This window comes from Salminus brasiliensis, chromosome 2 (assembly GCF_030463535.1).
Source record: "Salminus brasiliensis chromosome 2, fSalBra1.hap2, whole genome shotgun sequence".
NCBI classification, from domain to species: Eukaryota; Metazoa; Chordata; class Actinopteri; order Characiformes; family Bryconidae; genus Salminus; species Salminus brasiliensis.
This window is the reverse complement of record NC_132879.1, coordinates 1,859,072-1,885,428: the sequence shown is the minus strand read 5'-3', so window position 1 is coordinate 1,885,428 and position 26,357 is coordinate 1,859,072. Positions and strand designations below refer to the sequence as shown.

General features: G+C 45.7%; 1 protein-coding gene and 1 pseudogene across 2 annotated transcripts in view; both read left to right on the top strand.

Annotated features, from left to right (window-relative positions):
- Positions 1-25,604, top strand: part of golgb1 (golgin B1) — a 28,925-nt gene extending 3,321 nt beyond the window's left edge. For both annotated transcript variants that reach the window (XM_072674106.1, XM_072674108.1), the window contains exons 3-20: positions 528-698; positions 773-895; positions 3,131-3,292; positions 5,404-5,526; positions 6,453-6,566; positions 6,694-7,420; positions 9,297-9,379; positions 10,312-10,384; positions 11,099-16,127; positions 17,900-18,323; positions 18,423-18,656; positions 19,079-19,894; positions 21,375-21,559; positions 21,784-21,943; positions 23,240-23,325; positions 23,740-23,811; positions 24,427-24,517; positions 25,293-25,604. In XM_072674106.1, the coding sequence (XP_072530207.1) occupies positions 528-698; positions 773-895; positions 3,131-3,292; positions 5,404-5,526; positions 6,453-6,566; positions 6,694-7,420; positions 9,297-9,379; positions 10,312-10,384; positions 11,099-16,127; positions 17,900-18,323; positions 18,423-18,656; positions 19,079-19,894; positions 21,375-21,559; positions 21,784-21,943; positions 23,240-23,325; positions 23,740-23,811; positions 24,427-24,517; positions 25,293-25,430 (8,811 nt within the window). In that variant the 3' untranslated portion in view covers positions 25,431-25,604. The remainder of the gene's footprint in view (positions 1-527; positions 699-772; positions 896-3,130; positions 3,293-5,403; positions 5,527-6,452; positions 6,567-6,693; positions 7,421-9,296; positions 9,380-10,311; positions 10,385-11,098; positions 16,128-17,899; positions 18,324-18,422; positions 18,657-19,078; positions 19,895-21,374; positions 21,560-21,783; positions 21,944-23,239; positions 23,326-23,739; positions 23,812-24,426; positions 24,518-25,292) is intronic.
- Positions 4,038-4,897, top strand: LOC140549755 (uncharacterized; annotated as a pseudogene).
- Positions 25,605-26,357: the final 753 nt, after the last annotated feature.

The window sequence follows — 26,357 nt, the reverse complement described above, 5'->3', positions numbered from 1 at the left end:
CGTTTCGGTCAATTTCAAAAATATGCTAATTCATGTTGATGATCAGTGACACACAGCTTGTCTAGTCCCTGTAGAGAGGTACTGCCAATAGAATAGGACCTTCTGCAACAGATATTCATGAACCTATTGGCACTATGCTGCCTAATGCCAGGTGTGGGCTAGTAGAGGGGTATAAAGCCCCCCAGCATTGAGCTGTAGAGCAGCGGAAGAGCTGTGTTCTCTGGAATGATGGTGGTGGAGCTCCATCCTGTGCTCACTAACACAATCAAATCCTCACAGCAATGCTCCACCCTCCAAAATTTGGTATAAAGTCTCCCTCCCTGGACAGTAGAGACAGCCACTCCAACAAAAGCAGGATCAGCTCTTTTTTAACACCCTTGATTTCAGAAGAAATATAAATATAAATAAGCAGGTGTCCCAATACTTTTGTCACTATAGTGTAACTCCTGATACATATCTAACCCAGCTATCCTGCCACCCATCCATTCCCCCACCCACTTACCCGAGTGTGTTTGTATTCTGAGCAGGATGGGTTGGTTCCTCAGCCGCTGCCCGGTTCAGAGTCCTTCTCTGAGGGGCCGGGGCCTTCGGAGGAAGTCCTGGAAAGGCTGGCTCAGACGGAGCAGCTGGTGGTCCAGCTGAAAGAGCTGATTCGGGAGAAGGACAGCCAGCTGGCCAGAGCGGAGAAACAGCTCAAGGTACGTTACGTTTAGCCCGTGTTGTCTGTAATACTCTGCATGATTTACAGTTTGTTCTTAATGTGTTGTTATAGGATGAAAAGGAACAAGGAGAAGCCAAATTCACCAAGCTGAAGCTGCAGGCCAAAGCTAAGATGGCTGCTCTAAATAAACAGATCTCTGAGCTGAAAGGACCGGAGGGACTGAACACCAGCCAGGTAAACACCACGGTGCATACAGTGCCATCACTGCTCAGATTCAGCAGAGTTGAAGAGTGTGATGCACCGCGGCTCCTGAGTCTTTATACATCACACATGAAGGTCTTTGTCGTTTGGCCCTTCTGGTTTAAACATGGTAACGGAGCTGCAGCTCCTTAAAGTACACAGTCCAGGCGTGTCCGTATCCAGCAGCGTGGTCAGAATCATTGCTCAGTGTGTCGTCACGGGGGCCTCACCAAGCTTTCAGGAGCTACATCAGGAATAGCCAATTTGAGAGCGGGGGTGTTGGTGAGTGATGGTGTTTGGTGAACAATGATGGTGTTTGGTGTGGAGAATTATGGTGTTTGATGGTGAATAATAATGTTTGTTGAAAGATAATGGTGTTTGGTGGTATTTGATGAAGAATAATGATTGTTAAAATGTTGAGGTTTGGTGGAGAGTGCTGGTGTTTGGTGGAGAGTGCTGGTGTTTGGTGGAGAGTGCTGGTGTTTGGTGGAGAGTGATGGTGTTTGATGAAGAATGGTGTTTGGTGGAGAGTGATGGTGTTGGGTGGAGAGTGCTGGTGTTTGATGAAAAATGGTGTTTGGTGGAGAATGATGGTGTTGGGTGGAGAGTGCTGGTGTTTGGTGGAGAATAATGTTTGGTGGAGAGTGATGGTGTTTGGTGGAGAGTGATGGTGTTTGATGAAGAATGGTGTTTGGTGGAGAGTGATGGTGTTTGGTGGAGAGTGATGGTGTTTGATGGAGAGTGATGGTGTTTGGTGGTGGACAATGGTGGTATTTGATGAAGAATAATGATTTATAAAAATGTTGAGGTTTGGTGGAGAGTGATGGTGTTTAATGGTGAATAATAGTGTTTGGAGAATGATGGTGTTTGGTGAACAATGATGGTGTTTGGTGTGGAGAATGATGGTGTTTGATGGTGAATGATAATGTTTGTTGAAAGATAATGGTGTTTGGTGGTATTTGATGAAGAATAATGATTGTTAAAATGTTGAGGTTTGGTGTAGAGTGATGGTGTTTGGTGGTAAATTATGGTGTTTGATGAAGAATGGTGTTTGGTGGTAAATTATGGTGTTTGATGAAGAATGGTGTTTGGTGGAGAGTGATGGTGTTTGGTGGAGAGTGATGGTGTTTGGTGGTAAATTATGGTGTTTGATGAAGAATGGTGTTTGGTGGTAAATTATGGTGTTTGATGAAGAATGGTGTTTGGTGGAGAGTGATGGTGTTTGGTGGCGAGTGATGGTGTTTGGTGGCGAGTGATGGTGTTTGATGGTAAATTATGGTGTTTGATGAAGAATGGTGTTTGGTGGAGAGTGATGGTGTTTGATGGTAAATTATGGTGTTTGATGAAGAATGGTGTTTGGTGGAGAGTGATGGTGTTTGATGAAGAATGGTGTTTGGTGGAGAGTGATGGTGTTTGATGAAGAATGGTGTTTGGTGGAGAGTGATGGTGTTGGGTGGAGAGTGCTGGTGTTTGATGAAAAATGGTGTTTGGTGGAGAATAATGTTTGGTGGAGAGTGATGGTGTTTGATGAAGAATGGTTTTTGGTGGAGAATGATGGTGTTGGGTGGAGAGTGCTGCTGTTTGGTGGAGAATAATGTTTGGTGGAGCGTGATGGTGTTTGAAGAAGAATGGTGTTTGGTGGAGAGTGATGGTGTTTGGTGGAGAGTGATGGTGTTTGGTGGTGGACAATGGTGGTATTTGATGAAGAATAATGATTTATAAAATGTTGAGGTTTGGTGGAGAGTGATGGTGTTTGATGAAGAATGGTGTTTGGTGAAGAGTGATGGTGTTTAGTGGGGAGTGTGTGTGTGTTCACTGGAGAAGGATGTTTTTATAGACATGATGGTGTTTGGTGGTGGAGAATTGTGTTTAGTAGAGATTGATGGTGTTTGGTAGAGAATTGAGGTCTTATCCTTCTGGTAGTGATATCCAGATACATCTACAGTTCGGCCTCGTTCCCACCTCCTTTGCGTGGCTTCAGTGAATAAATCAGTGGAAGATGATGATTGATGAGTTCAGGCCTTTGATCTGACCAGTGAGCCACACACTCTGCACAGCTAATGAAGAACTTACTGTCATTTTAATGAGCTGAAATGAGGCTGACCCTCGCTGGCCTTCTCCACTGTGGTAGTATGGCATGATGTGCAGGTCTGAGCTCTCTACGTGTGTGTGTGTGTGTGTGTGTGTGTGTGTGTGTGTGTGTGTGTGTGTGTGTGTGTGTGTGTTCAGGCTTCAGACAGCTCCTTCACAGTGCCGTCAGGAGTGGAGGAGGAGCTCCAGCAGCTGAAGCAGAAGCTGAGTCAGGAGGAGTCTTCCAAACAGAGCCTGCAAGAACAGCTCAGGGTAGCTGAGCAGCACCTGAAAGAGAAGGAGGAGGCCCATGTGGAACAGGTACGGAGGCATGAGCGAGAGCGAGAGAGTGTAGAGTTGGGAAAGCCGGATTATTCGTGAGGAAGTTCTAAAGTCCTTCTGAAGAACCTGTTAAATATTAATATGAAATCACTGTTACCTAACTGACTGAATTTAAGGGGCTTAAACGTTCTGAGACCTGAAAACATATGAGATCATTTAATATTAATAATTCAGATTTTCGTAGTCTAACTGTTAGTGAAGCAGTGCTGAAACGATTGTCTGTTAATAACTGTCACACTTATTGAACCCCCTCGCTGGGGGTGGAGATAGCTATGCCTCTTCACAGCTTGAATTGAGCTGTTAATGATCTCTCATCATTGTTTTCATTATCTGCACACGTTGATTTACATAAGCTACAGTTAAGATTTGGGTACGTTTTACATGTGTCAGGTGTTTGAGTTCCCCAGTGGAACATCTGTCTCAACATTTTGCTCAATCTTTTATTGAATTCTTTGTTTTTATGTTATTATTTAAGTATAACAGCTTTAGATGATTATTGTTTTGCCCCACTTTTATAAGGATCAGATTCAGCAGTAACAAATGAAAATATTGTGTATGTATTTTTTAAATAAATCATATCAGGGTTATTGTCACATCACAGTAATGCAGGTGTAAAGGTGACAAATGTAGGCACATCGTCCTTCACTGTACTTAAAACGCACATAAAATATGAAAAACAGAATGTATACACTCACTATACACACCCTATACACATACTCTATACATGCACTATACACACTGTATATACACTATATACAATATACATACTCTATACATGCACTGTACACACTGTATATACACTATACACAATATACATACTCTATACATGCACTGTACATACTGTATATATATTATACATTTACTATACACACCCTGTACTCATACTCTATACATGTACTATACACACTGTATATACATTATACACTCACTATACACACCCTGTACTCATACTCTATACATGCACTATACACACTGTGTATACACTATACACAACATACATACACTATACATGCACTTTACACACTGCATAAACACTATACACACCCTATACACATACTCTATACATGCACTATACACACTGTATATGCACTATACACAATATACATACACTACATGCACTATACACACACTCTATACATGCACTTTACACACTGCATATACACTATACACACACTATACACATACTCTATACATGCAGTATACACACTGTATATACATTATACACACACTGTACATACACTATACACATACTCTATACATGCAGTATACACACACTATATGTACACTATACACACTGTATATACTCTATACACACTATACATGCACTATATACACTGTATGTATGATATATACATTATATATACTCTATACATACACTATACACACTCTATACATACACTGTATACACTGTATATATGCTATACACACTACTTACTTTATACACACTACATACTATACACACACTATGCATACTCTATCCACACTGTGTATATACTCTACACACACCTTACACTACACATACACACTATACATACTATACTCTACACACGCTGTATGTCCTCTATTCACACACTACTTACATGATATATACACACTATACACACAGTATACGTACAATATACATGCACTACCCATACATACAAACACATAGCTCACCTTAAAATTTGTGTGTAGGTGTATTAGTTTTATTAATATTATTATTATTATTATTATTATTATTATTATAAAGATCCACGCTGGACACAGTTGAATGAATAGCACCTTCAGATCGATAATCACGATTCAGAGATGTATTTTTACACCCCAGTAGGGTTCTCTACGTGCTCAGTTTCAGCGCGGTCCCAGTCTTGTGATATGATGCTATTAATACATGAAGCCATTTGTCATCCTGAGTTTGCCAAGGCAGTGTTTTTCCTCCTGGTCCTCCTGGCTTCTGAAGGAAGTTAATTCCTCAGTGCTCACGCTCTGCAGCTTCACTGTCCGCTAACGGCCGAAGTGCTGAAAAACTGCAGCTTCATGTTTTCCCTGTGATCCAGGACTGGAGTGTGAGGCTAAGGTCTGTAAAGTTGTCTTCTGTGTTTCTGTCTCAGGTGCGAGTCCTGCAGGCTGTGGTGAAGGACAAAGATGTTCGGTTTCAGGAGCAAATCCTGAAGCATGAGGAAGAGCTTGTCCATCTATCCAGCCAGGCCTCAAACGAAGGAGAGCTACAGCAGGTAACCTTTTTGCAGATTATCAAGCACATAGATCGAGCACCTTAAAGGGCCCCCTGTCGTGGAAGAGGGTCCCTGGCAAAAGCTCCCGAGTGACTCTACGGTCTAAGAGCTGGCTCAGTCACTGGGAGATCACCAGTTCGATCCCTGGTGATGCCACAGCCCTCCGTCAGTGACCGGGAGTCCCAGAGAGCTGGGGATGATCCTCCCGCTCCCCCATGCTGTTAGCTGGTGTAGCAGAATTAGCAGTTAGCGCTCGTTTACAAGCGCGTTGAGCTCCAGCAGTGTAGCAGATATGAATTCCTGCAGATGCAGTCAGTGTAAATATGAAACCGTTTGCTGTAATGTGGACAGTTTTAAAATGTGCTATTTATATAGTCTTATGTCTTATGCAAAAGTTTGGGTACCTCTAAAAATTGTTTTATTAAATTTAACAGGAAAAACAGGAAAGAAAATAAATATATATTTTTATTTAATATTTAAAATTGTAATTTTGTCAAATATATTAAAAAACTAGGCAAATAATTCGTAATAATTAGTAATTACTCTTACAGTAGCACCTAGTGAGCATTTTCAGATGCCCAAACCTTTCCAGAAGACTGAGTAGATACTGGACTCCATTTAAGATTTCTCATGGTTATGACATCATATAAATTGAAACGACTGCCCAATCAGCATTAGGAAGCCCCACCTGTGTTATGCATGAGGCTCAATACAGCGCAGTCAGCCTCGCTCTGAGGAATCAGCCAGCAGACGCCAGTGCCAGCCAGCACTGCACTGGAGTGATGGAGAGAGCGAGGCCAGTTGTGCTCTCGCTGGGTCCGGGATTTGAACCGTTGATCCTCAGGTCATAGTGGCAGCGCCTTATTCCACTCGGTCCACCCATATACTAGTCTATACTAGTCATATACTTGTCTGTTGACCCGAAGGCTCTGCGTGCATCACAGCGGCGGATTGAGGAGCTGGAGGAATCTTTGCGTTCTCGCTCAGAAGTTCTGGAGATGTTACAGCAGGAGCTGAACAGTGCAGACCAGCAGAAACAGGTACAAATAGAAAAGTACTCCCTCAGTCTCAGTCTGGGTCTTTTGCTCGCTCAGCATATTTAAAAAAAATAATAAAATAAAAATAAAAACCCAACACAAATCTCTGGAGTGTTTTTGCTTTGAGCAGATCCTGACCACACAGTTCAGAGAGATGGAGCTGGAGCTAGCAGAAGCCCGCAAGCTCCGAGAAGAAGAAAGGAAGCAGTTGGCCAGTTCTGAAGAACAACTAGGGGCCCTCAGAGCCAGCCTGGAAACTTCGGAGAAGGAACGAGAGCAGGCTATCTCTGAATTGGTTAGAAGTAGCACCGAGCTTGAAGAAGTGAAAGCTAGGCTGGAAGCAGTGGAGATGAAGAAGGAGAAAGAGGAGGAAGAGGAGAGTGCTGGCATTGAGGCTGAGCTGACCGACCTAAAAGCGAGCCTGGAGGCTTCAGAGAGGCAGAGAGAGGAGCTGACCAAGAAGCTGGAAGTGGAGGTGGAGAGGCAAGTGGCTGAGCTGCACCATCTGCAGGAGAAGCTCGATGTGGTGGAAAGAGAGAGGGAGGAGGCGTCGCGGGGAGAGCGGGAGGAGATGACCCGACTGCAGACGGAGCTTGCTGCGCTGAGGGAAAGGCTGGACGCTGGTAGAGAGGAGCAAGAGGTTGGCCTGCAGGCCATGCAGGCTCTGGAGAAACTGTGGAAAGGTCTTCACTCTCTGACTGGAGGTGAAGAAGCAGTGGAAGGTGAGATCTCCATCCCTGCCGATCCTGTGCAGGTACTTCCGGTGTTGGAAGCCCGGCTGGACAAGCTGAGAGCAGAACAGCAGGAGAGAGAAGTGCGGGTGTGTCAGGTCACCCTCACCCTGGAGACTCTGCAAGGTAAACAGCCGTGTTCGTGAGCTTGCTGAGGAGTCGTGGTAGGCTAGGCCATCCTCAAACGGGATAGGGGACTGTGTGCTGCTATTTGCAACACAGGTCCTCAGCAGTGTGGATTCAATTATTAATTAATTAATTAATTAATATCTTTCTCACAATCACTGCGTCGCCACGTCCGGCTCTGAATAGTACCGATATTAAAAGTCCGCCTGGCTAATTAGTAGCATACTAGCTAATACACTGGAAGGGGGCTCAGCTTGACTGGCTAATCAGTAGCATGCTAGCTAATACATTGGAAGGGGGATTAGTTTGACTGGCTAACCAGTAGCATGCTAACTAATACAATGGAAGGGGATCAGCTTGACTGGCTAATCAGTAGCATGCTAGCTAATACATTGGAAGGGGGATTAGTTTGACTGGCTAACCAGTAGCATACTAGCTAATACATTGGAAGGGGGGGATCAGCTTGACTGGCTAATCAGTAGCATGCTAGCTAATACACTGGAAGGGGGCTCAGCTTGACTGGCTAACCAGTCGCATGCTAGCTAATACATTGGAAGGGGGATTAGTTTGACTGGCTAACCAGTAGCATACTAGCTAATACAATGGAAGGGGGGGATCAGCTTGACTGGCTAACCAGTAGCATGCTAGCTAATACAATGGAAGGGGATCAGCTTGACTGGCTAACCAGTCGCATGCTAGCTAATACATTGGAAGGGGATCAGCTTGACTGGCTAACCAGTAGCATGCTAGCTAATACAATGGAAGGGGATCAGCTTGACTGGCTAACCAGTAGCATGCTAGCTAATACAATGGAAGGGGATCAGCTTGACTGGCTAATCAGTAGCATGCTAGCTAATACATTGGAAGGGGGATTAGTTTGACTGGCTAACCAGTAGCATACTAGCTAATACATTGGAAGGGGGGGGATCAGCTTGACTGGCTAACCAGTAGCATGCTAGCTAATACAATGGAAGGGGATCAGCTCGACTGGCTAATCAGTAGCATGCTAGCTAATACATTGGAAGGGGGATTAGTTTGACTGGCTAACCAGTAGCATGCTAGCTAATACAATGGAAGGGGATCAGCTCGACTGGCTAATCAGTAGCATACTAGCTAATACATTGGAAGGGGGATTAGTTTGACTGGCTAACCAGTAGCATGCTAGCTAATACATTGGAAGGGGGATTAGTTTGACTGGCTAACCAGTAGCATGCTAGCTAATACATTGGAAGGGGGATTAGTTTGACTGGCTAACCAGTAGCATGCTAGCTAATACATTGGAAGGGGGATTAGTTTGACTGGCTAACCAGTAGCATGCTAGCTAATACAATGGAAGGGGATCAGCTCGACTGGCTAACTAGTCACATGCTAGCTGATACATTGAAGGGGGATTAGCTCGACTGGCTAACTAGTAGCATGCTAGCATGCTACTGGTTAGCCAGGCGGACGTTAGATATCGGTACTACTCAGAGCCGGACGTGGCGACGCAGTGACTGGGAGTAAGGTGTTTATTTATTTATTTATGTAAAAGTCTTTTTTTAATTTAATCCAATGGGTGAAGTGAAAACTCTGGTGGGTGTTTACTTGTGGGTGTGTTTAGGAAAGGGCAGCAGCCTCAGCCATTAATTACAACACGACCGGAAGCCGATTAGCGCCACTGTTTACGCTTCTGCATTAATGAACAAAAAATATTATATAAAAAATATATGATAATAATAATAACATAATAAATAACTTTAAATACTTTTTAGACAGTTATGGTGTGCTGTACGTCCACCTGGATGTATTATATTCAAAATGTAATGGTCAGATATTCATCTTTTTATTTATTTATTTATTTATGTATTTATGTATTTATTTATTTATTTATTTTTAGGACAACTAGATAAAAGCACTGCAGAAGGAGAGGAGGCAGTCGGCAGGATCCAGCAACTAGAACAACAGCTTGCCAAGCTTCAGGTAAGTGGACTTGACCCAACTGAGGAAGCCAGTCACATCCTGCTCCGACTGGCCGAAACAAATCCCTTGGACGTGTGAATTGTGTTGCTGTATCCATATTCAAATTACACTGAGATTTTTTTTTTGTAATATCATACAGTCATGTGCACAGATATTGGGACACCCCATTAAAAACCTTATATTTCAGAAGATCACCATGACCAGATCCACAGGGCGCTCTGAGGCCTTCAGGAGTCTGGGAGGAAGGTTCAGACGATCTCTATTATATTAGCTATTAGAAATCAGCCGCTCCGCTGTCCACCAGGATGATCTTCTTAACCCTCATCCAGACTCCTCTTCATCTCCACCCTTCTTCCTGAAGGCCTCAGAGAGCTCTCTGGATCTGGTCATGGTGACCTTCTTCACCCCTCCCTTCACCAACTTCAATCAAGAGCAGACCAGACTAAATGTCTGAGGTTTAAATAAGACTCCAGACTCCTCCAAAATAATTATCTCCAACCATGTTCTGATCATCTGCAGCTGATGATCTGCAGCTGAGTCTAATTCTACACATTTAAAGGAGTAATAAATGGAGGGGGGGGATTACTGGGGCTTTAATGGGGCGTCCTTATTTTCTTACATGACTGCAAATGCTTAATATGCTTGGCCAGCCTGTCTGTGTGTCTACCTCCTTAACCTGGGCCAAGGTTAATGAAATGCCAGCGACTGTCTCAGACTGGCTGACCCTAGTCTGTAAGGTCAGAGGGTTGGTAATCCTCTCCCCGTCAGTTATGGCCGCCATATTTGTCTGTGCTCTCCCACAGCAACCTGGTGATCATGATCATGTATATAATGGTATTAAGCATGTTGTTTTGTCTCTCATTACCTCATATCTCATTGGGCTCTTGTTCCTGAGTGTACCATGTTTTGTAAGGTGGACTTGTGTTTCCCAGGTTACTCATGATGAGTCATTGGGAGATCAGGTGACTGACCTGTCTGTGAGGGATTTGGACGGGGCAGACAAAGGTGAGTGCACTCGGCAGTCCTGTGACTTTGACCCCCTTCCGCTACGTCCACTTTCTCGTAGTTTTCCACTCTTTTTAAAGTTACTCTGAACATAAGTAACATAAAGGCTCCCTCAGGAAACCGGTACACTTTGTCCAAATATTTGTGGACACCCCAGCTATGTCAGGTTGCACCCGTAGTTGGTAGAGGTGTGTAAATGCACACACACAGACACACACACACGGCTTGTCTAGTCCCTGTAGAGAAGAAGTACTGCCAATAGAATAGGACAGATAAACTAGATGAGCCTATTGGCACCATGCTGCCTAATGCCAGGCGTGGCCAAGAGGGGTGTATATAAAGCCCTCCAGGATTGAGCTGTGGAGCAGTGGAGGAACTGTGAATGATTGATGGTGGAGTTGGGGAGTTGGGGATGATGAGGTGGGGTGGTGGTGGTGGTGATCATCATCCAACACCCTGACCTCACTAGCAATGCTCTTGTCGCTGAATGCTGTCAAATCCTCACAGCAATGCTCCAGCTCCAAAATCTAGTAGAAAGTCTTCTTCTCTGGACAGTGGAGACAGTTACTCCAACTCTCTTTTTAGTATCCTTGATTACAGAGGAAATACTGAATAATGGGCAGGTGTCCCAATACTTTTGTCAATATGGTATATGTAAAGTAAGCATTTCTAATTCTGAGGTTCTGTCATGATTCCGTTCCTTTATTTTCCCAGCTGAATCCCCAGATGACCGCAGTTCAGGAGATTCAGTACCCAGCGAGAAAGTTCTGGCTCTGGAGCAACAGCTGATGGAAAGAGAGCGAGAACTCTCCGATCTCAGGGAAAAGCTAGCGTCCACCGAGCAGCAGAGCCTAAAAGCGGCCGAGGCAGGAAATACTGAAAACATCACTAGCACACCTCCTGACAGTCCTGAGGCACCCCCTAGTCTTGATGAAGCTCCGGAGGAAGACACAGCATTGATTGCTGTAGAGTCTGCTGACAGTAAGAGTAGTCCTGAGATTGCCGGACCCCAGCCGGAGTCTCCTGGAGAGTTGAAGGGAACGTCCTCAGATGAGATGGTAACCAGCAGCGACTCAGATGTTGCTCATAGTAGCTGGACGCTTCTGGAGGCTATTAATCAAGATGGGGCTCAGGAGTGGCCTCCACAGGTCCAAACCCTAGATGCACTCCAACTTTCCACCCAGTCCTGGGAGGAAACTACCGAAGAGCAGGTCACCTCCACATGCTCCATGGTTGAGGTAGAGTCCTCGTCCGTGGTTATCCGTGAAACGGTACAGGTGCACATTAGCCAGCAAGAGGCAAGCTTGCTGAGTACTGATTCGAGCCCTGGCCAGGCCTTTGCACAGATCCTGGCTGATGAACTCCAGAAGAGATATAGTGAACTTCTGGCTGAGCTTCAGCATCTGAAAGATGCAGCCTCTGGGTCTCAGGAGAAGGTACACCTTCTGGAGGAGGAGCTGAAGTCACTGACAGCTGTTAAGGATGAGGCAGAGGCAAGGGCACGGAGGTATGAGCAAGACTTGATGGAAGCAACAGCAGAGATTCAGCGAGAGGCAGATCGCAGGACTTCAGAAAGAGATCAACAGAGCAACGCAACAAAGGTCCTCGAAGACCAACTGGAGAGCTTGCGAATGGAGGCTTGCTCCAAAGATGAGAAGCTTCAAACCCTGGAGGCAGATCTGGAGGAGCTCCAGCAGAAACTAGTGGAGAATGAAGGTCAGGCCAGGATGCTTGGTGCCCACGTGGAGGAGCGAGAACGAGTCTCATCTGAACTGGAGGAGAAGCTTGTTGAGATGGAGGCAAAAATGCAGCAAATATCTCAGGAGGCCGACACCGCTAAAGCTGCCCTCGTTGACAAGGCGGCCGAGCTGGAGGATCTGCAACAGCGTCTTTCTCTGAAAGAGCAGGAGATGCTGGAACTCGATGACACCATGTCTGCCAAGCTGCTCGAAGCGGGCGAGGAAAAGTTTGCTATATCGAATGAAGTCAAAAAGCTGAAGGAGCAGATGTTAGAACTTGAGAAAATGTTGGAAGATCAGCAGAACGTAAAGGCAGAGAAAACATCTGATGGCAATGAGGAGCTCCTCACTTTGCGCAAGGAGAACGAGAACCTGGCAGCTCAGATGGCCACCATGAAAAAGGATGGGGAACAGGTCAAGCGAAAGTTGCAGGCAGCTCTGGTGCAGCGTAAGGAGCTTCTGAAGAAGATTGCAGGGTTCGAGAAGGTGGCAGAGAGTGGCAAGAGAAAAGATGAAGAAGAGGAAGAGAGTACCCCTCGTTGTACGGAGGAAGGAAATCTGCAGGAAGTACAGAAACTTGAGGCTTTATTGCAAGAGGCCAGGCAGGTCTTAAGTTCCAGAGAAGAGTCTTTGACTATTCTGGAGCAGAAAATCTCGAATCAAGATCAAGCCCTGACTGAAGCACAGGCTGAAATCCAACGGCTGATCGAGGAGGCTCAATCCGTGAGCTTAAAAGAGCAACGAGTGCTGCAAGTTGAACAAGATAATATTAGACTCCAGTCACAGGTTGCCAGCGTGGAATCCGAGCTGGAAGCATTGCAGAAAAAGCTCCAGGAAGCTGTTGATTCCCGTAAAGACACCCTCCGCAAGGCAAAGGAGAAGGACCGGCACCATCGCGAACAGCTGAGGCAGCAGAAAGAGGAGTACAATGGCCTGCAACAACGGTTTGAAGCAGGGGATGAAGAGAAAGCGGAGCTACTAAACCGCCTGAAAGACCTCGAAAGGCTTTTGGAGTCAAAGGAGCAAAGGGATAAAGAGAAGCTCCTCGGTGTGGAAGAAGAACCTATGACTGCTTCAGAGAACCTGGAGAAACCCGGGTCCGGGGACTGGGTTCAGGAAGACTGGGTGGATTTTGCTGCACCCGAGGGTGAAGTTAAGCCGCAAAGGGGACCTGCTGAGGAGCCTCCGCAGGGTACGTCAGGTGATTACGAGGCTACGAACCTGAAAGCCGAGCAAGCTGCCCGCATGGACCTGGAGATACGTCTGCAAGAGAGCCAGGCTGCTCTTTCCCTGAAGGAGAGCGAGTTCCTTGAGCTCTGCAAAGAGCTGGAAGCGCTGAAGGTAAAGGAGAGGCAAATAGATGTTCTTTCAGAAGAACTGAACTCTCTGAGGGACAAGTGTCAGCAAGCAGAAGCCTATGCAGAAGTGCTGAAGGCTGAAGTGGAGGAGGCCGCCGCTGTGGCTAGGGCGAGCGTATGCGCCGCAGAGTCTCCGGTCGCAGCTCTTCAGGCCGAGGTGGAGGAGTTCAAGCAGTTCCTGCATAGCAAGAACGATGAGATTGGCGAGCTGAGCCAGCAGCTGAGGGAGCAGAGTGTCCTCCTAGAGAAGATGCAGGAGACTGTGCTGGAAAAAGACCAGCTGATTGCTTCCTTGAAAGAGGGACTGAAGGCTGAGCAAGAGAAGAGCCAGAAAGTGGAGTCCGAGATCCCACAAAGGCAGGAGGAGGAGAAAGAAAACGGGGCCAAACTACAGCAACTCCAGCGCAAGTTGCAGGCAGCTCTGGTATCACGAAAAGAAGCTCTCCGAGCTTCTCAAGCTCTGAAAGAGGAGCTGGCCGCTGTCGAGAAGATGAGATCGGAGCTGATGGGAAAGCTTGAGGACGCTGAAACCGAGCTGAAGAAACTAAGAGTAGAGAAGGAGAAGCTCATTGAAGAGGTGGATCGGGCCTTGCTGGAGAACCAGAGTCTTGGTGCCACCTGCGAGAGCCTCAAGCTTGCTATGGATGGTCTTCTGAACGAAAAGGACCAATGCCGACAGCAGGCCGAGAGCGCCAAGGAAAAAGCCGACCAGGTGTGTAGGCAGTGGGAGGAAAAGGTGCAAGGCATGAAGGACGAGTACGAGACCCTACTGAAGTCGTACGAGAATGTGAGCGACGAGGCCGAGCGTGTCCGGAAGGTGCTGGAGGCTGCAAGGCAGGAGAGGCACGAGTCGGCCGCCAAGGCACGGGCCCACGAGGCAGCCAAACAGGAGGCAGAGAGGTTAGCGGAGGAGTCTCAGAAGGAAGTAGAGTCTGTAAAAGAGAAGATGAGGAAATTTGCCAAGGCGAAGCAACAGAAGATCATGGACCTGGAGGAGGAGAACGAGAAGCTCAGAGAACAAGTAGAGAAGAAAGGCACCAAGGAACGGGACACCGTGTTGAAGCAGCAGCTGGAGAAAGTTACAACCGATCTGGAAGCTTTGAAAGCTCATTTCGATGTTGTGGACGCTGAACGGCAGTCTCTGGAACAGGAGTCTAAAGAACTGAAGGAGAGATTGGCCGAGGAAGTGGACGGAAGGCGCCGTGAAACGTCTCTGGACGTCTCTGAAACCTCTGGAGTTGTTATCAAGGAAGAAGTGGTTGCACTTCAGTCAAGCCCTGTTTTGACTCAAACCCAAGAGGATGCCTCGAATAGCTGTTCAGAAATGCCTCATCCTTTGGAGGAGGCCGAGGGGCCGGGAGAGGAAAAGCTGAAGAAGCTTGAGGCAGCTCTTACGGTTGCGGAGAACAATCTTAAAGAGCTTCAGGAAGCTGTCGAAGATGAGAAAGCGGTGAGAGCCGAGCAGGAAGCTTCACTAAATGCGGAGTTGGCTTCTGTTAAGCAGCAGCTTCAGGAGTCCACGGAAAGAGAGGAGAACCTGAAAGAGGAGTGTTCTAGAAGAGAAACCCTCCTCCAGGAGCTTCGTGCAAGGCTAGAAGGTGAGAAGGATGACCTCGAGGAACAGCTTATGAACCAATTAGCCCAGGTCAATGGCAGCATTGCTGGGTATCAGCAGGAGGCAGCTGACGGCCGGGACCGCCTCGCAGACCTCCAACGAGAGTTGGAGAAAACGGAGAGGGAGCGGGCTGAGTTGGAGGCTGTGGTAGCAAGCGAAAAGGACCGGGCAGCCAGGCTAGAAGAAGACCGAAGGCAGGCTCAGCGAGAACGGGCTGAGGCCGAGGCAGAGGCAGGCAAACAGAGGGAGCTGGAGCAGAAGCTGAAGTCCGCCCAGAGAGTGAAGGAGGGTAGCCAGAGCCGAGCTCGTCAACTTGAGGAGCTTCTGAGGGAGAAGCAACTGGAGGTCAGACAGATGCAAAAAGACTGCATCCAGTACCAGGAACGGATCAGCGAGTTGGACAAGGAAGCGAAGGCACTCGTGCTGGGTAGAGATGAGGTGTGTGGGGAGCTGGAGGCAGCCCGTTTGGAGATGGAGAAGATCACAGAGGAGAGAAAGAGGCTTGAGTCAGAGTTGACGACGTTTAAAGGGAAGCTCGATCTGGCTCAGGGTCAGGCCGGCCAGGCACTAGCGGACAAGGCGGCCTCCGAACAGAAGGCTGAACGGCGTGAGGCGGAACTGAAGGCAGAGGCAGAGCGCACCCTTGATGAAGTGAGGTATCGTTTGGGGGCTGAGCTGAAGCAGATGGAGCTGAGGCTGGAGCAGGCCTACAGTGATCGGGAGAGGGAGGAGGAGGCAACTCTGGAGGCCAGGAAAGTGGCGGAGGATGCGGATCGATACGCCCAGGACATGCAGGCACGCTTGGATGAGGCGCTAGCGAGGCTGGCTGCCTTTTCGCGCTCCATGTCTTCCCTGCAAGACGACCGTGACCGTGTGCTGGACGAAGCTAAGCAGTGGGAGAATCGCTTCCACAGCGCCCTCCAGGGGAAGGAGGCCGAGTTGCGGGAAGCTGAAAGCCGAGCTAAAGACCTGTCTGAACAACTTCAGAGGGAGAGCTCGCAAAAAGAGAAACTACAGAGCTCCCTAGAGAGGTTTGTTCCGTCCGAGACTGGGCAAATTTGATGTCCTTGCTTATACTGATTAGCCTAACCTTATGATCTAGAGTGAGTTTCCCAAAAGCTTCGTAACACTAAGTACTTTCTTCGCTAGTTCTAACAGGCGTCTCCTGAAACCTCTGTAACTGAAGTGCTATGTGAACTCGACTTGCTCACTGTTCAGAAAGTGCTTCTTTAGCTTTCTTTTGGGTGCAGTATAGCCTCTAAAAGCTAGGGGCCGCTAATTCCCGGGGTAAGGGATCTGCATGAAAAGGAAGCATTTGCTTTATCAAACAAATACAGCTGAAGTGAGAAGACCGCCCTACATAATCAGTTTCTCTGGTTTTAGTATTTATAGGCAGCGTGTTTAAGGGAAATGTACATTAGAATTGTATTTCATAAACCATGTACATGTACAAAACATTTTTCCTAAATTCCAAATAGAAAATTGACTATTTAGGGAATTTAATTATTGATTAATTTGCAGAAATGAAACCTGCTCAAATAATGCAGAGAAATGATGATAATAATTTAATAAAAGTTATTATTCAGATTTAAACACAGTACTAATATCTGAATTTTGAGAGCATTCAGAAATCACTATGATGAAATAACCTCAACGGCCAATCACAGCTCTCATGTCTCGGCCGCCTCTCCACTAGTACTACTACTAAGTCTCATAATTTGTTCCAGAGCTGTATAATATTTTAAATAGTATTATATTTTATTTAAAATGTATTTGTCACATATGAATAAATAAAAGTTTATATTATAAATATATATATATATAAATATTAGTTATATAAGTTATATAAATAATAAATACTAATACAGTTATCTAAATAAAGTTAAATTACACATGTTTACAGACTTCTAAAGCAGTTTTCCAAAAAAGACAATTAATAGGATTTGTCTGAATGAGCAGAAATATGATTCATATTAAAGGCTATACTTATTTTTTATTATGGATTTATTTATTTATTCACATTTAGTAAATCAGTGTATAATTTGTCATGGAATGGCCCATTATTTGCATAAGACATCAACAGGGCATGAACTTTCATAAGTATTTTCTGCACGAAATTTAATTTTAATTTTTGAATGTAACAAAACACCTCATAACATTTAATGTGTAACATTACTTGCAGGATTATTTAAATTCTTTGTAAAATCAATGATAGTAAGTGTATAATATATAAATGATATTAATGATGGTATTTAAATATGAAGTAAACTATATATTAAGCTTAATATAACATCATCTAGAAAATTTGATAATAAAAAACATGTAATTTGACCAGAGATGCTTAAACATGCATAATAATAATAATAATAATAATAATAATAGTAGAACAGTAAAATATCTTTGCATAAATTAACCAACCTCAATGTTAATGCACTTATGTACATTAGAGTAAGAGCATCCCTCAGCCAATCAGATTACAGCATCAGTAATCAGTATAAAAACAGTGTCTTTATTCACGTTTAAACATTTTTCGAGTAATAAGAAGACGTACTACGTGTATCTGATGGAGTTAAATCAGTGCTCGAGGTTCGACTGGTCGCACTGTTTTGTTTTGTTTTTGTAGTGGGAGGAGTCAACTATCACATTCTGTGAACTCATTTGCTAAGTTTCAGTTTAGTCTTTTTGGGAAAAAATCTGGCAGAATTGACTCTGTTCTTGTCACATGTTCTTCGTTAGTTGGTTCGTTAGTTTGTAATATTGATCATTTTCAGGGAACTCTTCTTCAATCTCATCCCGTCTACAGGTTGGAGAAGGCGGAGGAGCAGTGTCGTCTGGAGATGGCGGAGGCAGAACAGAAGCACGGTGAAACTCTTGCCGCCGTGGAAAAAGAAAGAGGAGAACTGCAGGAGAGATTGACCCAGGCGGAAAGCTCCCTGGCCCAGACGCGCTCCCAGCTGGACTCTCTGGAAGCAGAGACCGAAGGACTACGCCACAGAGCTAAAGCTCTGGACGAAGCAGTGGGCAAGCTCCAGAGCGAAGCCAACCAAGCCAGAGCTGAAATCAAGGAGAGAGAAACGGAGGAGAGGAGGCTGTGCTTAAGTCTGGAGCAGCTGGAAACCGACCTGCGTTCCTCCAAGAACCTCACAGAGACCCTTCAGGCGGAGTTGGCTGAGAAGGAGAAGAGGGAAGTGGAGCTTCTTGGAGAGAAGGAACAGGCTGTGACTCAGGTATTCAGGGGAACTATGGTCAGTGCCTCACGATTTCATTACTGCTCTTTATGATGCCTTTGCAAACCCAGATTCTGCTTCACCTTGTTCCACCACCAGGCTGTGGAGGAAGCCAGGAAGGAAGCAGATGGCAGGGCAGAGGAAGCAGAGAAGCAGCTAGAGGAGAGACGATCAGCCATGCGAGATCTTGAGGAGAGGTTCCATAAAGCTGAAGAGGATGCCAGCCAGAGCAAGGCCAGACTGGACTCGTTCACCAAGGCTATGGGATCCTTGCAGGATGATCGGGACAGGGTGCTGAGCCAGTACAAGCAGTTGGAGGAGCGACACCTCCAGGTATGATGCCGGCTGAAGCGCGTTGTTTATTATACACTATAGGGACAAAAGTATTGGGACACTCATTCATAGTTTCCTCTGAAATCAAGGTTGTTGTTTTTTTTGAGTAACCGTCTCCACTGTCCAGAGAAGAAATGGCTAGCTTTCTACTAGATTTTTGGAGCTGGAGCATAGCTGTGGGGATTTGATTGCATTCAGCGACAAGCACCACTTTCATACCAGCATGGAGCCAACAGGTTCATCTGTGTGCATTTTCACATCTATATCAGCAATGGGTGCAACTGAATGCCTTCGTTAGAAGGGGTGTCCACAAACTTTGGGACATGTAGTGTAGAAATGACAGATGTACCTAGTTGAGTGAAGCTTGCTGAAGCAAATGAGGTGAAGTCTGACGAATCAAGCCTGCTTTCATTGTCTTTCAGGTGATGATGGAGAAGGACGGCCTCATCCAAGAGGCTGCTGCTGAGAATAACGGTCTGAAGGAGGAGCTCCGTGGTCTTCTGGCCCAGCGTGACGACCTCCATGCTGAAAACGCCAAGCTGGCTGCCCAGCTCCACGGCTACAGGGACGAGCTGAAACAGGTTCTCACCATGAAGGAATCCCAGCAAAAGCAGTTGCTTTCGGCCCAGCTCGAGCGCATCGGCGTCTTAGAAAAGGAGAGGGCCGAGTTCCAGGCCAGGATCGACGTTTTGGAAAAGGAGGCTTTGGTTAGGAAGGGGCCCGCAGTGGAGCAGGAGGTTTCGAGGCAGGCTGGACAGGTCTTGGTACAGGACGCTCCAGGTGCAGAAGTGGAGAAGCTGAGGGAGCAGCTGCAAGCAGCCAGAAAGCAGATAAGCACCCTAGAAGAGACGCTGGAGTCTGAAAGGGAAGCCAAGGCAGCCCACAGCAAAGAGTTGAAGGAGCTCCGGTGGGAGGGCGGCATCCTACGGACCGAGACGGAAACGGCAGAGGAAAGAGTAGCCGAACTGGCGAGAGACTTGGTAGAAATGGAGCAGAAGCTGCTAACTGAGAGGGAAGTGGCAGCCCAGCTCAAAGCTCAGAACCAGGCCTTCGGGCAAGCCATGGCCTCTCTGCAGGACTCAAGGGAACAAGCCATCAGCGAGGTCAAGGAGCTCCGCCTCCGCCTGGAAGAGAATCAGCAGACAGGAGACTCTGCGGCGCCCTCTAGCAGCTCTAGTGGAGAAGTGTGGAGCCTGAAGAATGCACTTTCTGCACTCCAGAATGACAGAGAGAGGATGGTACTCCAGTATTGATTAATATAATTACTAGCATTTTTGTTCTGGGGCTTGATCGACTAATTGAACCATTATCAATCGATATCTAGCGCTGATCTGGCAGATTTGTACTTGCAGTATTAGAAAGCAGTATTATCAATGCCATAGACCTCCATAGTCACCATCATACCCATATTCTAACTTCAGGCCTAAGCAGTTTTGCCCAACGACTCTATTATTGATGTACAGTGGTATTCGGACCCTAGTCTGCCCACTACATGCATTACAGGGCTGCTAACGAGTCTATAACCTCTGCTGCATGCATGCTACAATACACACTCCTGTGCAGTGAAACAGCAATGCAAGTGAAGGAGTATGACTAATTAATAATATAATTATTAAAATAATTAATTATGACTAGAGGCGGCCTGTAGGTACAGCCAGCCTAGGACCAGTAGGTCCCCAGGACTGGCATCCACTGCTTAGGCTTCCCTAAGCAAGGCACCTAACCCATTGTTGCTTCCCATGGGCTAAGGTGGCTGCCCACTGCTCTGGGTGTGTGTTCCCACTGCCCTAATCACTAGAGTGCCAAGGATGGGTTCAAATCTGGAGCTTAAATTTTGTTCATCTTAATCCTTGTGGTGTCTTAACAGCAGAGAAGACCCCCTAAATGATCTTTTATTAGCTTCAAATTTAATTACCTTTTCTAGAGTGACCCCAACGACACGTCCAGGGTACATAGATTGTCCACAAGTCATTTTTGACCCTTAGGATAAGAGGAGTGTAGGAGTGTGAAATTTGTAACACATACTTGCACTAAATAGGGTACTTTAATAGGGTGGCCAGTCTTATCCGGGTCTCTACTAGGGACGTCCCAGTCATATTATTTTTTTTAATTGGGGTTTCTATAGTGTGTGTGTGTGTTAGCATTAGCGTTAGCCTCCTCGACTCGGTTCTGAACGGGTTCTTCAGTGCTGGTTTATAAACAGAGAAAGGCGAGTGGGTGGTTCTCCGGTTCTCCCGCTGGTAAAACGGAGCTTTTCAGTGAATTTTATAAAGGGTCAGATATTATGGTCTGTTTTCAGGTTCCACTGTAAAATAGCTCCACACTGCAGAACCTCAACTCCTTTATTTACCTTCTGAGAGCGTCCACACTGCTGCTACTGCAGCCGGCTGGGAATAACGTCCGTTAATGTGGACTTAAGGACAGCAGATGGCGCTCTGAACGCCACGGTTAAAACAAACCCTTTTTACCACATAGGAAATCCCATCTTAAAACATGGCTTCCACCCAGAGTTCCTAATATGAGGCTAACATCATGACCTCAGATGTCTCTTGGGATTTAGCTGATCTAGTGATGACCAGTTGTGACCAATTACTTCACAACTTACTAATCAATACATTTGTAGAGTTTGCAGATGGAAGGTTTGGTTATGTTGGTAAGGAAGCTCTGTAAACGTCTCTGTAAGACTCTACACCTGGTAACAGGCTGATCTTCCTCCAGGTGGAGCAGCTGCAGCTGCAGCGGAGTGAGCTGGACAGGCTTGGATCTGGAGAGCTGGGGCGACTCACCGAAACCCTGGAGATGGAAAGGAGGAAAGCAGGAGAGATGGAGAGGAGGATGAAGGAACAGCTGAAGGAGAGAGATACCCAAATGAAGAGAGACATGCAGGAACTGAAGAACCTTAAGTAAGATGATTTGTTAGTTTACCTGCATTTCTTTATTTACCTGGACTTTTCCAGAAGTACTATTGGATACTGAATGAATGTGTTTCTTAATTATTGACCCCCCCCCCCCCCCCCCCCCAAAGTTGACACAATTAATAGATGAATTCAATTCTGCTTGTGTAAAAGAGCTGGCGATTCAGTTAGGTTTTCTAAAATGCTGCTTTTCTCTCTGTCGCCCCCTGTAGGCTGGAGCGCAGTGACTGGCAGGCCCAAGCAGAGGTCCTGAAGCAACAGACTCTGGCCTCGCTCTCAGAGCGTGACCAGCAGGTTCGCCAGCTCAGTGCCATGCTGGAGGAGGCCCGGGCAGCTGGACCCAAACTGCTGCAGGAGCGCGCACATAGACAGGTGATTATGGTGTGGGGTGCACCTGCGCTTCATTCCTCTCTAAACACCTGGGGCTGACAGGAAGACTCATGTATTCACTGGATCTGACTGGTTTATAAAATTCTCTAGAATATAATTGTATTTATTATTTACAGATCTAAACAATGTAAAAGGTTTGCTTTGCGCTTATCGCACAGCATTAAATCTATATTCCACTATAAAACCACGGCGTAGTTTCCTGCAGAAAGCCATTACTTCTGGACCGTGTACGTTAACTTGGGAATTGCAGGTTGTTTTCTGGGGAAAGCAGTTAGAAGATTAAAGCTTCTTAAAGCTGAACGCTCCACACCGAACATTTCAGTCTCACTGGTGGGAGTGTACTATCCAAGTACCAGCTACTGCAAATCCCACTGGTGGGACTGTGCTATCCAAGTACTAGCTATTACAAATTCCACTGGTGGGAGTGTACTAACCAGGTACCAGCTACAGCACATCCCAATGGTGGGAGCGTACTGACCAAGTACCAGCTACTGCAAATCCCACTGCTGGGAGCGTACTGACCAGCTACAGGAAATCCACTGGTGGGATCGTACTAACCAGCTACCAGCTTCTGCAAATCCCACTGGTGGGACAGATCTAACCAGGTACCAGCTACTGCACATCCCACTGGTGGGACAGATCTAACCAGGTACCAGCTACTGCACATCCCACTGGTGGGACCGCCGTACTAACCAGGTACCAGCTATGGCAAATCCCACTGATGGGACTGTACTTACCAACTACCAGCAATGGCAAATCCCACTGATGGGACTGTACTTACCAACTACCAGCAATGGCAAATCCCACTGATGGGACTGTACTTACCAACTACCAGCAATGGCAAATCCCACTGGTGGGACAGATTTAACAAAGTACCAGCTACTGCACATCCCACTGGTGGGACTGTACTAACCAAGTACAAGCTATGACAAATCCCGCTGGGGACCACATACAGCCATATAAACCTGCTAAAATCCATTGAAAGAAATCACACTAGACAGGCCAGGAAACAAATGGGAGTTTGATGGTAAGACGTGAATAGTAAACTACACAGAACCAAAGTTTCAATGTTCAGATTTACACTCTGAGGGACAGTGGCTGATGATTAACTGCCGAATTTTAGCTCACAGCAAATCCCCTTATCAAAACAATTGAAAAGCTCAGTATTCAGCATTTGCATTTCCCTGTGTTTAATACTAATTGTTAAATGTGTTGAAATGTATGTTTATCGTGAGCACGAGTATGAACAATGAGTTTGCGTGTCATTTTACCCATCAGGGAACCATTAAAGTGGTCAGCGCCCCCGGAGGCCCTCTGGAGCACAGTGAGGACTATAAGGCTGAGTGCATTCTTCTCCAGAGACGGTATTAACCTTACAATTATTTCACACACACACACACACACACACATATATATAATAACTTCAAGGGCTGAAAAATGATTTTACTGTTTTGAACTTGTTGATGAAGCTCAATTTTAATGGTCAGGCTTCTTCCCTGGTCACTTAAAAGGGTGCAGGCTTTCTATTAGCAGGGTCTGTTATTGCATTACTACAAGGGCTACACTTACCTACAGAGCTCTCTGCTGATAATGGGAAATATTTGGAGTGAGACCGATGTTGTGTAATGGTCTGCATCTCTATCCCCAGCTAATTGGGTAAAGAAGGTGCCCTGGGTGCCTGGGTAATTAATGACGCCCCCTTGCGAATGCCGCCGGGCCTGCTTACATATCTGTCCTGACTGTCTGTCTGCGTCTCTCTGTCTGTGTGTCTCGCTCAGGCTGGACGAGGAAACGGAGCTGAGGCTGAGCGTAGAGGAGCAGCTCTCTGCAGCGAGAGATCACCTCAAGCGGTGTGACCCTAATACCTGATTAACACACACTTTCTGTCTGCCCTACAGGAGCATGGCGCTAACCTGCAGTTAAAATAGCAGAACAGCAAACACAGAGCACTGAGCATTCACAGCCAGTTCCCTTATTCAGTACAGTTCATATAATACATCTAATAAATACATAAAGATTATTATTATTGTTTATTTCATATTTTTTATATATTATACAAAAACTATTTTGTTCATTTGCCTGTTTTAGGGGTCCTAGAGCAGGGCCAGGCTAGGGCTGTGGTCTCTGGATATCGCCAGTTCCACACATCCCATATTTATATGTGCGTAGACTGTATAATTTTAGGCCTAGAGCAGAAAAAGGGTTTTTGATTGGCTGGGACACAAAAAATGAGGGTAGGGTAGGATGCGGTGACCAGTGATAACAGTCATAGATACACCATGTTGTTTTTTTACAGCATTAAAATTCAAAATTCTGCCCTTTTATTTTTCTATTTCATTGTTGGTCATCTGTTAACCTGCCCTTCCCCAAAAAGGCTTCACTGGTCCTTAAGGTTCACTGGTCCTAAAGTGTAGGAATCTGAACGTGTGTACCGGCTGTGTTTAAACTTGCCCGTCTCTGTGCAGGTACACACCGGATGAGTGGCACTCAGGACTTCAGGGGAATGCGTCTGAGACAGCCGTCCTCATCGAGCCACCAGAGGGCGCTGTTACCCGGGTATGTACTAAACCAGCCCTGTGACCAGACTAGCACCGACCTTGCAGGCCTGCTGGAGACACCGGTTTCAGGCAGTTTCATTTCTGTGGATGTTTACTTTGTTGGTGTTTCTAATAGGCCGCTGTCCCACATACTGGTTATGGACAGCATGAGTGATTTAATGATACTGATGGTATAATACTGTTATAATACTGATAGTTTTAAGTTATAATAATATATTGCTACCCTAATAAAAAACTGACAATGTTGAGTTGGAATACTGATAGTTTGAATTTAGGGTTATAATCATATACAGATTATTTGGGGTTATAATCATATACGGATTATTTTGGGCTTATAATCATATGCAGATTATTTTGGATTATAATCATATACAAATTATTTTGGGTTATAACAGTATAGTGCTACCCAAGTTATAATAATATGCATATTGTGGGGTAAAATGCTGACTGTGGCTTTATTCTTTTACTATTCTGACTATAGATATTGATCATTCTTAATAATAATAAAAGTTGTAATGTTGTAAAGCTGTAATATTTCAGACTGAGTTATAATAATACACTTATAGTTCTAAGGTCATTTTATGTACTTAGAATATATATTAGTAATTAATATAATGATCATTTTAAGTTATAATATATGGATCATTCAAATGTATAATATATTGCTAACTGTGTCATAACAATATACTGATCATTTGATAATTTTTATATGTTGATATAATATATATTACATTACGTCTGTAGTTGACTTGTCGTGTGTGTTTGTGTTTCAGACCCGGAGTGGAGCTCCTGGCCTGCTGCGGATTCTGAGAGGAGCTTTCTGTTCCCGCCAGCGAACCCCTCTACTAGTGTCCGTCTACCTGCTGACCGTACACGTACTGCTGCTGCTGTGTATGGGAGGATATCTGTGAGGGGGACAAAGAGACGAAGAAGTGGACAATGTCTAAATGGGAGAGGAAAGGAGTGTCTGAAAGTGTACGTGTGTGCATTTGAAAGAGGGAGGGAAGATGAATGTGTGTGTGTGTGTGTGTGTGTGTGTGTGTGTGTGTGTGTGTGTGTGTGTGTGTGTGTGTGTGTAAGTATATCTACACACCTAGTTGCCAGTTTAGTAGCACCACCTGCCTTGTCCCTACACTAATTGGCCATTTTATCTACTCAGGACACACCTTCACATGTGTAGGTGTACTTTGCAGGTGCTGTAGCCCACCTGCAACACTTTAGCCCACTGTTACAGTCGGTGGAAAGGGACCACCACGCGGAACCACCGCTGACCAGAATGGTTGCTGGAATCCCACAGTGGTCTCTTTCCATTCAAAAAAATAAACATCTGCAAAGGGCAGAACCTGTATGGTAGGTGTTTCTGATAAAGTGGCCAGTAGGTGTGGGTGAAAGGTAGGTGCGCTGACCACCTGTCAACTCGGTGAACACACGTTGAAAGGGAGAGGTCGAGAGACACACACAGAGAGACCTTAACAGATTTAATGACCAACAAACATCAGATTTTTACTTTTTATATGAACTGATGAGTTTCTTAGCTATTTTGCCAAAGTCTTGCTGACAGAGTTACTTCGTTTAGGCCACAGTACTCACTGCCAGGGTCAGCTGGACCCGTCCTAACAGATCACAAGCAAGACCCAGCCTCCTGCACTACACCAGAGCAACCATAAGGGCGGGCCAGTGAGTAAAGGGAAAGCCACGTAGCTTTACAAGGTCATTATCCTCTATATGTGAAGTACTGTGCTACTGTAAAAGTCAGAATTCCATCTTTTAATCTTTCATTTTAGTTAGAAAACCCTTTTTGTCTCCTTCTCTGGTCAGATTTTGTGGTTTCTATGGGG